The sequence below is a fragment of the Prionailurus viverrinus genome, chromosome B3, assembly GCF_022837055.1.
Source record: "Prionailurus viverrinus isolate Anna chromosome B3, UM_Priviv_1.0, whole genome shotgun sequence".
NCBI lineage: Eukaryota > Metazoa > Chordata > Mammalia > Carnivora > Felidae > Prionailurus > Prionailurus viverrinus.
The window spans coordinates 25890218-25902629 of record NC_062566.1 but is presented as its reverse complement, the minus strand read 5'-3'; the positions used below and the strand labels follow the sequence as shown (position 1 = coordinate 25902629).

General features: G+C 57.8%; 1 protein-coding gene across 2 annotated transcripts in view; it reads left to right on the top strand.

Annotated features, from left to right (window-relative positions):
- LINGO1 (leucine rich repeat and Ig domain containing 1) overlaps nt 1–12412 on the top strand; it is a 75876-nt gene that overhangs the window by 51901 nt on the left and 11563 nt on the right. The window contains exon 1 of one of the 2 annotated variants that reach the window (XM_047864456.1): nt 6092–6669. The exons of the other annotated variant lie outside the window; for it this stretch is intronic. Within the exon in view, the coding sequence (XP_047720412.1) occupies nt 6664–6669 (6 nt within the window). The 5' untranslated portion in view covers nt 6092–6663. Of the gene's footprint in view, nt 1–6091; nt 6670–12412 lie in introns of those variants that run through there. 2 annotated transcript variants of the gene reach the window in all.

The window sequence follows — 12412 nt, the reverse complement described above, 5'->3', positions numbered from 1 at the left end:
CAGAGAGGTACAGTGACTTTCCCAGGGTCACACAGCAGTTAGAGCCAGAACTGGAACTCAAGGCTCTAAGGCTAGACACCCGAGCCACCACCACTGCCTTTGGCTTAAGTTAATAACAGGTTCCGACTTAATAAACAAGTCTGCTGCACAACAGAACTCAAGACAGGCACTTAATGAATGGATTTGCTAATAGTGCTGCCTGTTTGCACACATTAGCTCAAGTGCCCCCCTGACATGATCCGTGGGGACAGCCGAGCCCAGGCTCTCAGGAGAGGCTGCTCTGCCAAGCCCAAGGAGCCAGGGGGTGGTCCCTTTTTATAAACTGCTTTTTGTGTTTTTTTGTTTGTTGGTTTTGTTTTTGCTCTCAATTTCATCATTTGGGTGTCTTCGTGGTTTGGGTTTTTTTGTTTTAGTTTTCTAGTGGAGTGCACATTTCCCTGGGTTTTAAGGAGAGCAAACTGCAAGGTCAGGAACACCAGGTATTCCCCTGGAGGGACTTCGGGTCAGCAGGGCTGATGAGCCCCTTCACGGCCCCAGACAAATTTCCTGCTTCTCAGCTATTATGGGGGCAGCAAGCGGGCACCCAGCCCAGCAGGGCCCTGTGGCCAGGCTGAGTGAGGGCCGGTCCCCAGACCTTAGCTCCTTACAGGGCTTCTGCCTTGGGTCTCCCAGGAGCCTTTTGGTTTCCCCCAGTTCTCAGGGCGATTCCAAGCAGTGGGGGCTAGTGCCTATATTGCTGCTAGATAAGTGAATGTCATGGGTGCTAGAACATTTCCAGTGGAGGCATGGGTGACCAAGGCCCCGAGATGAGGGGAAGTGAGAATTGAGGACTCGTGTGCCCCTGCTCCTATGCCCTGGCCTCCTTCTGCAGGAGAACCATTGGTCCTTCCTGATTAGTGGATTTTAGTGGAGTTTAATTTGCACACATCAGCCCCTCTGGAATCAGGGCTCTGGGCTCTCTGCAGAAATTGGAGGAGACACAAGATCAATCCCTGCCTTCAGGGTGTTCCTGATTCTCAGAGGACGAACTTGGTTGAGGCCTCTCCTAGTGAGAATGCTGAAAGGAACCTTAGGGTGGACCCCTGTCTTTACAGAGGAGGGGCTGCAGGGTCAAGGAGCAGAGAGCAGCCATGACAGTGTAATAACCATTTATCAAGCACCTACTGCGTGCCTACATTTATCAAGCACCTACTGTGTGCCAGGCCCAGCATCAAGTACTGGATATATATGAGATCCTCACACCATCCCCCATGAGATGAGTTCTACTGATATTCCATCTTCCAAAGGAGGAAACTGAGACCCAGAGAGGTACTCAAGGATACAGAGCAGGAGACTGAGGTGCTCAGAGTAGGCTTCTGGAAGGAAGGGGCCACACAGAGCCCTGAATGGAAAGGGAAGAGGGGAAAGGTTGGAGGAAATGGGTTGGGAGCCTGAGAAAGCTGTCAGTGGTAAGACGTGCCTGAGTTGGGGGCTGCCATGGAAGAGGGTACCCTAAGGAAGTGATGGAGGGCTTTCTACACCTCTGCCCTTGGAGTCTTGGCCTCAGCCTTGGCCACAGTGGGTATCCCTCCATGTCGATTAGCACATGTCCACATCCAGTGGAGCCAGCCACTGTGCAGAGTCCCCTCCAGCTGGGCCCCAGTGCCCTTCCCTGTAGTCAGCTACCCCATGCAGGACCCAGAAGACAGGAGCTGGGATGCACCGGGACGAGCGTCCTTTTACTTGGAGGTTCCTGGGCCTGACCCTCTATAACATGCCTAAGTGCGACCCTGGCATCCCTGAGTCCCTTCTGGCTTGGGGAGGGGCTTAAGAGGGGGCAAGGAGGTCCTAACCCTGGCCACAGCTCCAGGCCCACCTCCTAGGGGGACTTTCCTGCCAGCCCCCCCCCACAGACCCCCCGTCTCCCACCCGCTTCTGCAGCTGCACCAGCGCAGGGCTCTGACCTATGGATTTTCTGCCACTTCCTGATCCACTTCACTCCAGCCTGAGTCTTTAGGACTTCATTATACCTGCGGCCTCAGCAACCCCAGCATAGAGGGCTGCCATTGCCAGAGGGGAGTATGGGGCTCCCGCTATGGCTCCCGGACGACTACAGTGCCCCCAGCTCCTGGGATTCAGCCTTCTAGAAACTCAGAGTCCTTCAAGGAGCTCCCTCTCAAGGCCACATCCCATTCACCCCACTGTCTAGGTGGGGCCACAGAGCCCTGAGCCCAGAGACACCACCACCCCACCCCTGCCAACCCCTGATTACCCAGCTGGGAAAGCTTTCACCCAGGAAGGGGCAGTGGCCCCTCAAGGTCACACAGCAAGTTATTAAGAGTGCTTAGCATCAAATCTGTGGCATTAAGTGGGACATGGGGTCCAGCGGCTCCACAGGGACCTCCTGCTGGATCCTGGCTCTATCCTGCTCCCAACCCTGCTCCATGCCCTGTGCTGCCTGCCCAGCCCCCACCCGCCTCCCTGGCTCCTGGTCTCCGTTTTTCTTGCTAATTAGAGGTCTCAGCAATGACTCCACTGTCCCAGCCATTTTAGAGCTGTCATTAATTTCAAGTGGCTTCAGAAATAATCATCATCGTAAAACCCCGCGAGCTGCTGGGATACAAGCAGGCAGCATCAGCACAGAGCAGGCATACAGGCAGGCCTGTGTGTGCCACCCGTTCCTTCCTGGGCCCTGGGGAACTGGCCCTTCCTCCTGCATCCTCAGCCTCCCAGAGTGGGGGAGAGCAGAGCTTGCGCTGTGACATCAGACACATGCTGAGCTTCGAGGCCCAGCTCTACCTCTTACGAAGTGAACTGGGGCAAGATACCAGCCCTCCCAGAGCCTCGGTTTTTCATCTGTACAATAGGGATGGCAGTACCGATCTTGAAGTGAGAAGTATATAAAGTATAGCTCAGAGCCTGGCTTACAATAGGAGCTGAGTAAATGTTAGAGGGTGCTGTCCCCTCCTCCAGAGTCCCCTGGCAAACCCATTCTAGTTTCTCTGCTTTGCTCTTACCACTCAGGCTACTGCAGGCTGGCTGCTTCTCCCAGCCAGCAGCTCCTGCTTTATTGGGACCTGCTGAGTTTTCACCCTGAAGCCGGGATCTGCTCTGTGCCCACCCAGGTAGTTGTGAGACAGGTAGTTTCAGGCCTGCTCTTGGGAGCTCCGATTGTGAGGACAGAGAGGAAGGACACTAGGGCCTTGCTTCTAAGGCCATTTCAGTTTGGGGAGGGGAGACAGAACAGAAGAGAATGGTCTTAGTCTGGTCTTGAAGCACAGGTGGAATCCAGGCAGAGGGCTCACCAGGCAGGTGAACCAGCAAGGACTAGGGCCTGAAAGTGTGGGTGAACATTCTTCAGCTGTAGCTCCAGGGTATAATCCCCTGGTTGTGTCAGTGAAGCCTTGGACCAGGCCACTGCAGTGTGTCACGTTCTCCATGGCCCTGAGATCCCTGAGAGGGATCTCAGTAGGAGCTACTCCCGACAGCTCACGCAGAGACCTCTGACTGGGTGAGGACCCAGTGACAGACCTCCTCACCCTTTTATGGGGTCTTTGAGTGACAAGGCCAGGGGCCAGCACCCTCACCAGGCCCATGCTGGACCCTCAAAAAGGCCTTTTCTCCAAGTTCTTCCCCTAAATCCTCCCCCACCCCATTGTTTCCATTGATGAAATAAAACGAGTGCTGCGAGGGGTCACTTCTCTTGGAGAGACCGGAAGGGGGAATGGCCTGGATACTGTGTATCATGGAGAACTAAGGCTGTGGGGCAGTTCCTTCCAGACACAGCTCTCTGGTCACTCCTGCTGCCTCAAGGCTCAAAGGGATAATTGTGGGCCCCAGAAGACCCCGTCCCCGGACGCTGACTTCCTTAGCCAGTATCTGGGGTTTGGGGGTGGGGGCAGTGGGCTCTCCCCCATTCCTCCTCCGAGATCACTGAGGCGGGGAGCAGGTGAGCCGGGGGCGGAGATGCCGTGGCCGCGCTGGGCCTGCGTCAGTCGCCGCACCAGGAATAGCCCCCGCCCCCGCCCCCGCCCCCCAGCGGGTCTGCGCGCCCGCCGGGCGCCTGGCGGAGCCTTTACGCAGGAGCTAGAGAGCGTCTATTCCTGTCGGGCTGGTGGGAGGAGGCGGCGCGGGAGGGCGGGAGCTCACGGGTAACTCACCAGCAGCCGGGGTGGGGGAGCCAAGGAGCCTGGGAAGGGGGTCCAGGCAGCTGAGAGTTGAGGGGCAGGGAGCCGCCTGCGCTGGGCTCTTGAAGGGACAGGACACCTGTGCCGCCTCCCCTCTTCCCCGCCCACCTGTAAGTCCTTCTGCCAAGCCTGCCCCCTACTGGTTTACTTAGTTCTGGAAGGCGACTCGAATTCCCATTCTAGGCTTTACTAGCTGTGTGACCGCGGGCAGGTCCTGTAATCTCTCTGAGCCTGGGGTTCCTTCTCTCTGTCACCAGGGAACAACAGCGCCTCCTTGGAGGGTTGTTGGAGGATGAATGTGGAGTGCGCGCCACAGCATCCGCACCTGCTAGGAGGGGCTCCAGCTAGGCCTAGGATGAGGATGGACATGGTACGGAAGACAGGGGATGGTTTTTCAGGCAGGACTGTCCAGACAGTGGTGTGGCAGTGGGACTGAGAAGTACCCAGAATCTGTTTAGCTGGGACAGAAGGTTTGTGCAACTCTTTGGGCTGTGTGTGTGAGGCTGAACAGTGGAGATACAAGATGGTGTTGGGAGTAAGGGGAGACTCCTAGCCCCTCCGTGCCAGCCAGTATCTGTTGAATGTCGGGCAGGCTCTGCTGGGGGCGGGGGCACTGGGAGCAGGATCCTGTGGTTTTTCTGAGAGACTGAGAGGCCTTGGGTCAGCCTCTGCCTCCCCAGACTCAACTTCCTTCTTGACGTGCCAGAACCCCTACCCCTGTGGGGTACACAGCGTCAGGGGCACTAATGCGCTAATGGGCTGTGAAGAAACAGTGAAGAAGGGTCGAATGCGCCTGGTGGTGTCAGCATGGATGCTTATTCTAATCAAACTAGCTTAGTGCGAAAGGACAAATGGCTTTCAAGGAGGTGGAAGGGACGTGGAAGCTGGCGAGTTCCTAAGAGTGGTAGTTAACTCTGCAGACTGCTAAGACACCACCTCCAGTTGATTCTCTTTGCATATGCTGATGAAGAAGGATCTGGATCTCTGAGGAGAGGTCCCATTCTCTGGGCCCATCTAAGTCTGTGGCCCCAGCCCAGAATCCCCTGGATCTTTGGGATCGGAGGCACAGGGGGCCCAGACTGAGGCTCTGCGCTGCCCTCTGCTGGTCTCTGGATGCAGTGCGGGTGGCCAGAGCCGGCCATAGCAGCCTGCTGCCCTCTGCTGGACAAGAAGCCAGGTTGGGCGGGGACCCGGGCTGCAAAGGGCGGGGCAAGACCCCTCTAGGGGCAAAGCAGCGGAGCTGGCGCGCCTTCCTCGCGTTCCAGCGGAGCTTCCCTCTCTACCTGCCTGGCCCCCAGGCCGCCAGGATGTGGACCCTATAGAGATTCTCGAACATTTGGAGAAGAGGGGCAGGACAGAGGCTCCGGGCCTGACCCTTCCCACGCCGTCCTCCAAACAACCCTGGCTGGGTGGGGAGCCTTGCCCGTTCACGTGCTTGTGTCCGTCCACACGGCAGTGTGCAGTGACCCTGGTTAACACGTGTGAACACACTCACGTGCTCACATGCACACGTATGTGGCCACACAAGAGGGTGCGTGCACATACTCAGGGAGGACCGTAGCCCGGACTCCCCTGGGTCGGGCTGGCCCGGGACTCGGAGGGGCGCGGCCGGTGCGGGGCTCGTGCTCCGGGGCGCGGACTGAGGCGCGAGCCTGGCGCGCCCCTCGCCTGCGTCCCCACTGCCAGTTTCGTTGCCCCATCCGTGCAGGGCAGTGGTTGGGGCGCTCCTCGCTCTCCGCCCCCTCTGCTGAAAGAACACTGGCCCCCCACCCCACCTCCCCCCTCCTTGGTTTTGCGGCCGCGCCTTCTCCTCCCCCGCCCGGCTCCCGCCGCTCGCTTGCTCCCTCCCTCCCTCGGTCCCTCCTCCCTTCCCGGCTCGCTCCTCGCTCCTCACGCTCCCTCCCCGCGCCGCGGCAGAGCGCGGAGCCCGGGCGGGAGCCGGTGCGGGAGCCGGAGCGGGCGGCCGGCGACAGCGCAGGCGGCAGCAGCGGCGGGTCCCGGCCCCGGCCCCGGAGCGCGCGGAGTCCCCACCCGCGCGGCTCCGGCCCCTCTCCCGGCGCGGGGCTCCGAGCAGCATGCGCGGCCGCTGCCTGCCGGCCTCAGCCCTGGCCCCGGCCCCGCTGCGGAGCGCGCCCGGCCTCGACCCCGGCCCCAGCGGCAGAGGCGGCGGCGGCGGCTCCAGGCCGGCCCGGGGCGCAGAACCAGGCTCTCCGAATCCGCGTCGCGCGTCCTGAGCGCGCCCGCCCCTCCGCCCGCCGGGGCCGCGGCCTCCCGCCTCCCCACTCCCTCGCCCTTGCCCCGGCCCCGGCTCCGGCTCGGCTCCCGCCCGCTTGGGGCAGACAGACGGACAGACAGCCCCGCGAGGGCGCGTGGACGGCCGGGCGGAGGTGTCGGACGAGGAGGAGGAGACGGAGGAGGGGGCTGGGCAGGGGCTGAAGCCCGGCGGGGGAGACATGCGATTGGTGACCGAGCCGAGCGGACGGACGGTGCGCCCGAGATGCAGGTGAGCCCGGCAGCCGCGGCCCAGCCCCGAGCGGGCAGCCCCGCGGCACGCTCCCGTGCGGGCCGCCGTTGGCCCGGTTGCGCCCTCCTGGGGCCGCGGGGCACCCCAGCGCCACCCAGATTCCTCTTTGGGGTCACAGATCTGACCCTCCTCAAGCCTCAGAAATGGAGACTCTTCCTTTCCCTTTTCTCCCACCCCAACAAATTCCTTGTTGCCTAGCTGGGATCCCAGAGCTGTGGAGGGGCCCTGCCGGGTTCCTAGTCTGGCTTGTCCAGCGTTCCCCTTCCCCTTCTGAGCACCATTCATCCTGGAGGGTAAGCCCCTTGCTCAGCGGGGTGGCTGTCCCTCTCCTTAGATCCCAGGCACCCCCCCCCGCCCTCGCTGGTACCCCTAGCCAGCGCTGGGCACTGGCTAGCTGGGGGGATGCAGGCGAGGGACCAGTTTCCTCCACGGGCTCCAGCCTGGGCACCAGCTCCATCCCCTGATCAGGAGCAATCCCCTTCCAGCTCGTGCCCAAGGGGGGTGGGGGAAGGTGAAATGGGGGGTAGGAAGAGTGCAGGAGAGGGAGTTGGGATTGTGGAGGACCCAGGAACCCTTTAGGGGCCTCCCTTTGTCTGTCTTCAGCCCCGGTTTCTCACCTCCTCCTGCCCCACTTTTCATTCTGAGGCAGCCGGTGGGAGGTGGGAACCAGCTGAGAAAAGGGAGGTGAGGAGGGAGTGTCCTGTTCTGCCTCCCCACTCTCTGTGAGGTGGCCAAGGCACCCACAAAAGATGTGTCCCTCCAGGTGGCTTCCACTTTGAGGAGGGGTGGGGCCAGGCCCAGTGGACAGTCCCCTTCCTGTTCCTGCCTGGGATCCCAGCCCAGAGCCATCGGTCCCTGGTTGTGCTGGAGGCATCCCCCTTTGTTCTCCTGGTCCTGAATCTGGTGGGGGAGAAGGGGCGGGTGGGAGTGCTGTGGGAGTGCAGGATACCCTGAGGTGGGGGGCAGTGCCATCTGGGCCAGCCCCTTCCCTGCCAGCCCAGACCACCATCCGGCCCTCCCCTGCGTGGCCTGGGCGGCCAGAGGGTGCTCAGCCCAGCCTGGCCCGTGGCTCTGGGCTCAGCCCTGCTGGCCATTATGGCAACAGCTCTGGCATCGGTGCCTCCCATGCCCAGGGAGCAATGAGCTGGGGCACCCAGGCGGCAAAGAGCCTGGGGCTTCCCCACATCCAGGGAGGAATGCCGGTGAGGGAAGAGAGGGTCAGCGGTTTCCAGACCCTTTGTCCTTATGTGGGACCTGGTCTGCCAGGACAGCTTGCCTGCTTTCTCCCCACTGCCTGAGACAGGAGAGAGGGAATGAGGTTCCAGAAGGGAGAGACCAGGAGAGACCCAGATAGGGACTCCGGGCAGCACCCCTATGCCCCTATTGGAGGGGGGCTTAGCAAAGGTGAGGGTAGCCCCCCCTATGATGCGCTCTTAGTCTCTGTCTCCTTCCCTACCCCCTGCCAATGAAGTATGAGATGGGCCTTGGTCAAGGCTGCAGTGCCTCCAGGGCCTTGAGTTAGAGTAGGTCTTCAATCCCTGGGGCCAGATTTGGGGGGATGGGCGTGTGCTCAAAGCCCAGGAATCTTGGCTTGTGGGCTGAGGGCCCCTGTGTTGACCAGGGAGAGACTGCTCTGCCCCTGGCAGTAGTCCTCTTTGATCCTAGTAGTCAGATGCTCTATCCCCTGCCTCTGAGCACCCGTTTTTTCCCTTTACTAGATATTGTTTCCTAAAACTCAGCATTCCAGAGGGACACCAACAAAACCCAAATCCCAAATGACCCGAAACTTCCTGTGGCGGGGTGGGGGCGGGGGGGGGTCATTGTTCTCATAAAGCCAGATGGGATCCCTGGTACTGGTGGTGGCTCATCTGGTGCTGCTCTCCAGGTGCCACCAAAGCAAATGACTGGAGGATCACGACTGGGGCTGAGGGTACGTTCCAGTGGAGAAGTGAAGCAGTGCAGTGATTTACACTGGGTCCCATGGAGGCGTGAGGCAGTGTGTCATATAGTCCTGTGGGGCCAGTGAAAGGCCAGGGAGGGGAGGCAGTAGATGATGGTGACTTCAGTCAGAGCCTCGCCTTGCTAGCCAGGGTCTCCTGGTCTAGCTGTCCTCTGTGCGGCACTCTATGGAAAGATGGCACCTCCCGGCCACTGGGTTCCTCCCCACCCACCCGCCCCCCCCCCCCCCCCCCCCCGCCTTCCCAGTGGTTACCCATTGATGGCTCTCTGTTCCCTGCCCACCAGTTCCTCTATACACCCCCCTATGACCTGTCTTGCTGTCTTGGTCAGGCATCCCCACCCAGAGGCCCTCCTCTCTTCTTCTCCTGGCCCCTCCTCGAGGGAGCCTCCTTGTACCTCAGCATCTCTAAGTTACTGATCCCCCTTCTCCAGGCACCCACAGTGAAGAACCACATTGGTTTGCACCTAATACTATACCAGCCAAATTAATTCATGTGTTCATTTTACACATCCTGGCTGAGCTGTTTAGCTCTGGACTAGGCCCTCTTATGGCTCCCTTGGATTGCCTTGAACACCCTGGGCCATCTTGTCCCCATCCCCTGGGCTCCCCTGATTGCCCCTGGGATAGAGAAAACACTGGGAGGCACCGGGGAGCAGCTATTGACTGGTGGCAAGGACTGCCTGGAGGGGACACAGTGTCCTCAGCCTGTATGGATGGACAGAGCTAGGTGACATCAAGGGTGCCCCAGGTGGGGTACTTAGCACACACAGGCACTCAGAGAAGGATGGGATTTGTTTGTGGGGGCTGAGGTAGTCAGGGGTCCACCAGAAGGAGAGAGACTGAGTAGGTCCTGAGGTGGTAGCAGACTTTACAGAGACACAGAAAACAGAGGATTCCAGAACTGGGGACGGTTCTTTGTAGAAAGAGTGTGGTAAGGCAGGTTCATTTCCAAAAGCATTTGAGGCATTCTTGATACTGACCTCTGTTTATGCATTGGATGGATGGATGGATGGATGGATGGATGGATGGATGGATGATGGGTGGATACGTGGATAGATGGATGGGTGGATGGATGAACGTCCTTGGGTGCTGTGGGCCCAGTAGAGCTCTGCTGCCCAAGAATCTCATCCTCATGTTTGCTCGGTTCCTTTGATGTCACTTTATAGTGAACTTGTTGAGTGTGGACCCTGGGGCCAGATCCCTGGGTTCAGATCTCAGCTCCACCTCTGCCTAGTTACTTAATCTCACTGGGCTTCAGTCTCCTTAGCCACAAAGTGAGGATAGCAAGGGTATTTACCTCTAGGACCGGCAGGAGGATTAAGTAAGCTAACATGCCAAGTGGTTAGAACAATGCCTAGTATACAGTAAACTCTCCAGAAATGCTCACTACTCATAGTTTAGATCAGTGATCTGTTCACAATCTTTTCCCTGTAACTGGTGCAAAGATTTGATTTTATAGCTGAGAAAACCGAGAGCCAGAGAGGTGGCATGACTTTCCCAAAGCCCCCAGCCCACAAAGCTGTCTAGAATGCCTTCCTTCTGACCCCTGGGGCTCAGGGCTCGCTGGTCTGGGCATGGCCTGGTGACTAGTTAACGTGCGTAGCGTTAGTGATAATGATAATAGAACAAACATGGCAGCCCTACTCCCCAACCTGAACAGCAGCACTTTAATAATGATGTACATCTTCCATGTGCTTCTCCTCACTTTATTCCTGGCCTCTTTCTCTGAGGCAGGCACTATCCTAACGGTCTGTTTAGCATTGTCTTGCCTTTTTAAAAATCATGCATTTTAATAGATAGACATTGTTCCATTTGTATTACTTTTGAACTTTGTAAAAAGAACCTGAAACTGCAGCCCTCTAGAATTTGCTTTTTTTGTTCAACATCGTGTTTGTAAAGCTTCCTCTATATTGTTGCGGATAATGGTAATGTAGTTCATTTATTTCCACTGATGCATAATGTTATGTGGTTTGAACATAACAGTGTATTTATCATTCTTTTATTGATGGGCCTGTGGGTTGTTTCCCTTTTTGTTCTTACAAACAATACTGCCGTGAACCTTCTTGTCCTGTCTCCTGAGGCAGCGTGCAGAGTGTCTTGGGGCACACAGCTAGGAGCAGAATTGCTGGGCCATAGGGCATGTTCATATTCAGCTTTACTAGAAAATGTGCCAAAGTGTTTTCCAAGTTGGTTGTACCATTTATGCTTCCCCCCCAGCAAGAGAGGAGTGTCGCCCCTGCTCCCCACCCCTGCCAGTACTCAGTATGGTCAGCCCTCTCGGTTTTTACCAATTGATTGAGTGTAAAATGGTGTTACATTGTGGCCTTGGTTTGCATTTCTGGAATTCAAGGTTTCTGGTGTATGAAATGGGGGTTGAGAGGGCAGCAGCCAGCGTGTAACAGATGCTTAGGAAGCGATTGTCCCTTTTGTACGTCAGCATCTCCAGTTGTGGGGTGCTGTCTGTACAAGCCCTGAGCTCAGGGAGGGGCAGGAGCAGTCAAGAGGACTCCCCAGGGAAGTGGCGATGAAGGAGGAGGGAGCAAGGAGAGATTAAGTTCTGCACAGTTAAGCCAAAGGAACCCCCGTGGTTCTGTGTTCACCCCCAGGATGGGCATGGGGTGATCCTAGCTTTGGAGAGGGGGAGAGCCCGTGCTTCATTATTTTAATAATGCACAGTCCATTTTAATAATGGCATTGGTGAGTGCTTAATAAGAGATTGGTGACCTGGGGAATGAATACTGGATGGAACAAATGTATATTTGTTCTTCTTCATTCTCACCTCCTCGGGGAGTCCTCCCTGATTGCTCTTGCCCATTGCATGAATGAAGGGTGGCTGAGCAAGGTCGTTCCTGGATGTTAGCAAGGTCCCCCCCAGGAGGCCCTCTGCGTACCCACAGAGGCTGAGAAGCTTGGTGCTGGCAAGGTAATTTGAGGCTGCTCCCTCTGCCAGCCTGGTGCACCAACGATTGATTCCAGGCCGCTTTCCCCGCCCAGACCTGGGCCCCTGGAGCTGGTTAGAAACGAGCAATGGGGCTGGAGGAATAATTATGCCTATTTCATGTGACACCCAAATTGATTGCCGCCAGGGTGACATTACCAGGCCATTGTTCCTTGTCTCCAACCTCTTATTACATGTTATTAGGGTGTGTGGTGTGTGTGTGTTTTTCTATTTTTTCCCATTTCAGGGAATTAATCTCTCTCTGCCACCTCCTCTGCTTCCCCCTCCAGAGAACCTGCTCATGTCTCTGAGAGGGAGTGGGGCCCTGGCCAGCATGCTTCCTCTGCCCGGCCCGGCACAGGGCTGGAGATGCAGTTGGGAGGGACTGGCCATCTCACGTCCCTTTACTTAGGTGCGAGATGGGGGTATCTCAGAGGTAAGAGGGGCTGCTGAGGTGTGGATCCTAGCTGGCAGAGGGGTTTTCCTGCAGTGTCCCTGATCCATAATGCTCTGCTTGCATACCTCTGATGGCAGGCTACTCACTCACTACTCCCAAGGTAGATCTTCTATCCTGAGCCATCTGGTCTTCCGTTCGATACCTCACACGGAGCTGAATGGGCCTCCCCTAGGACTCTGCCCGTGGGTTTTGACTCCACCCTCTTGGCTTGCACTGGACTCTGCACCCTCTGCCTTCCCCTTAGAGATTTGCAGAGATGCCTCTCCCCACGCGTGGGCTTCTCACGAACAGGCAGCTGCGTGATGGCAGCAGTCGTGCCTGAGCAGAACGTGGAACCTGTGTGTGTCTGACCAGAGGGGCGCCCCAC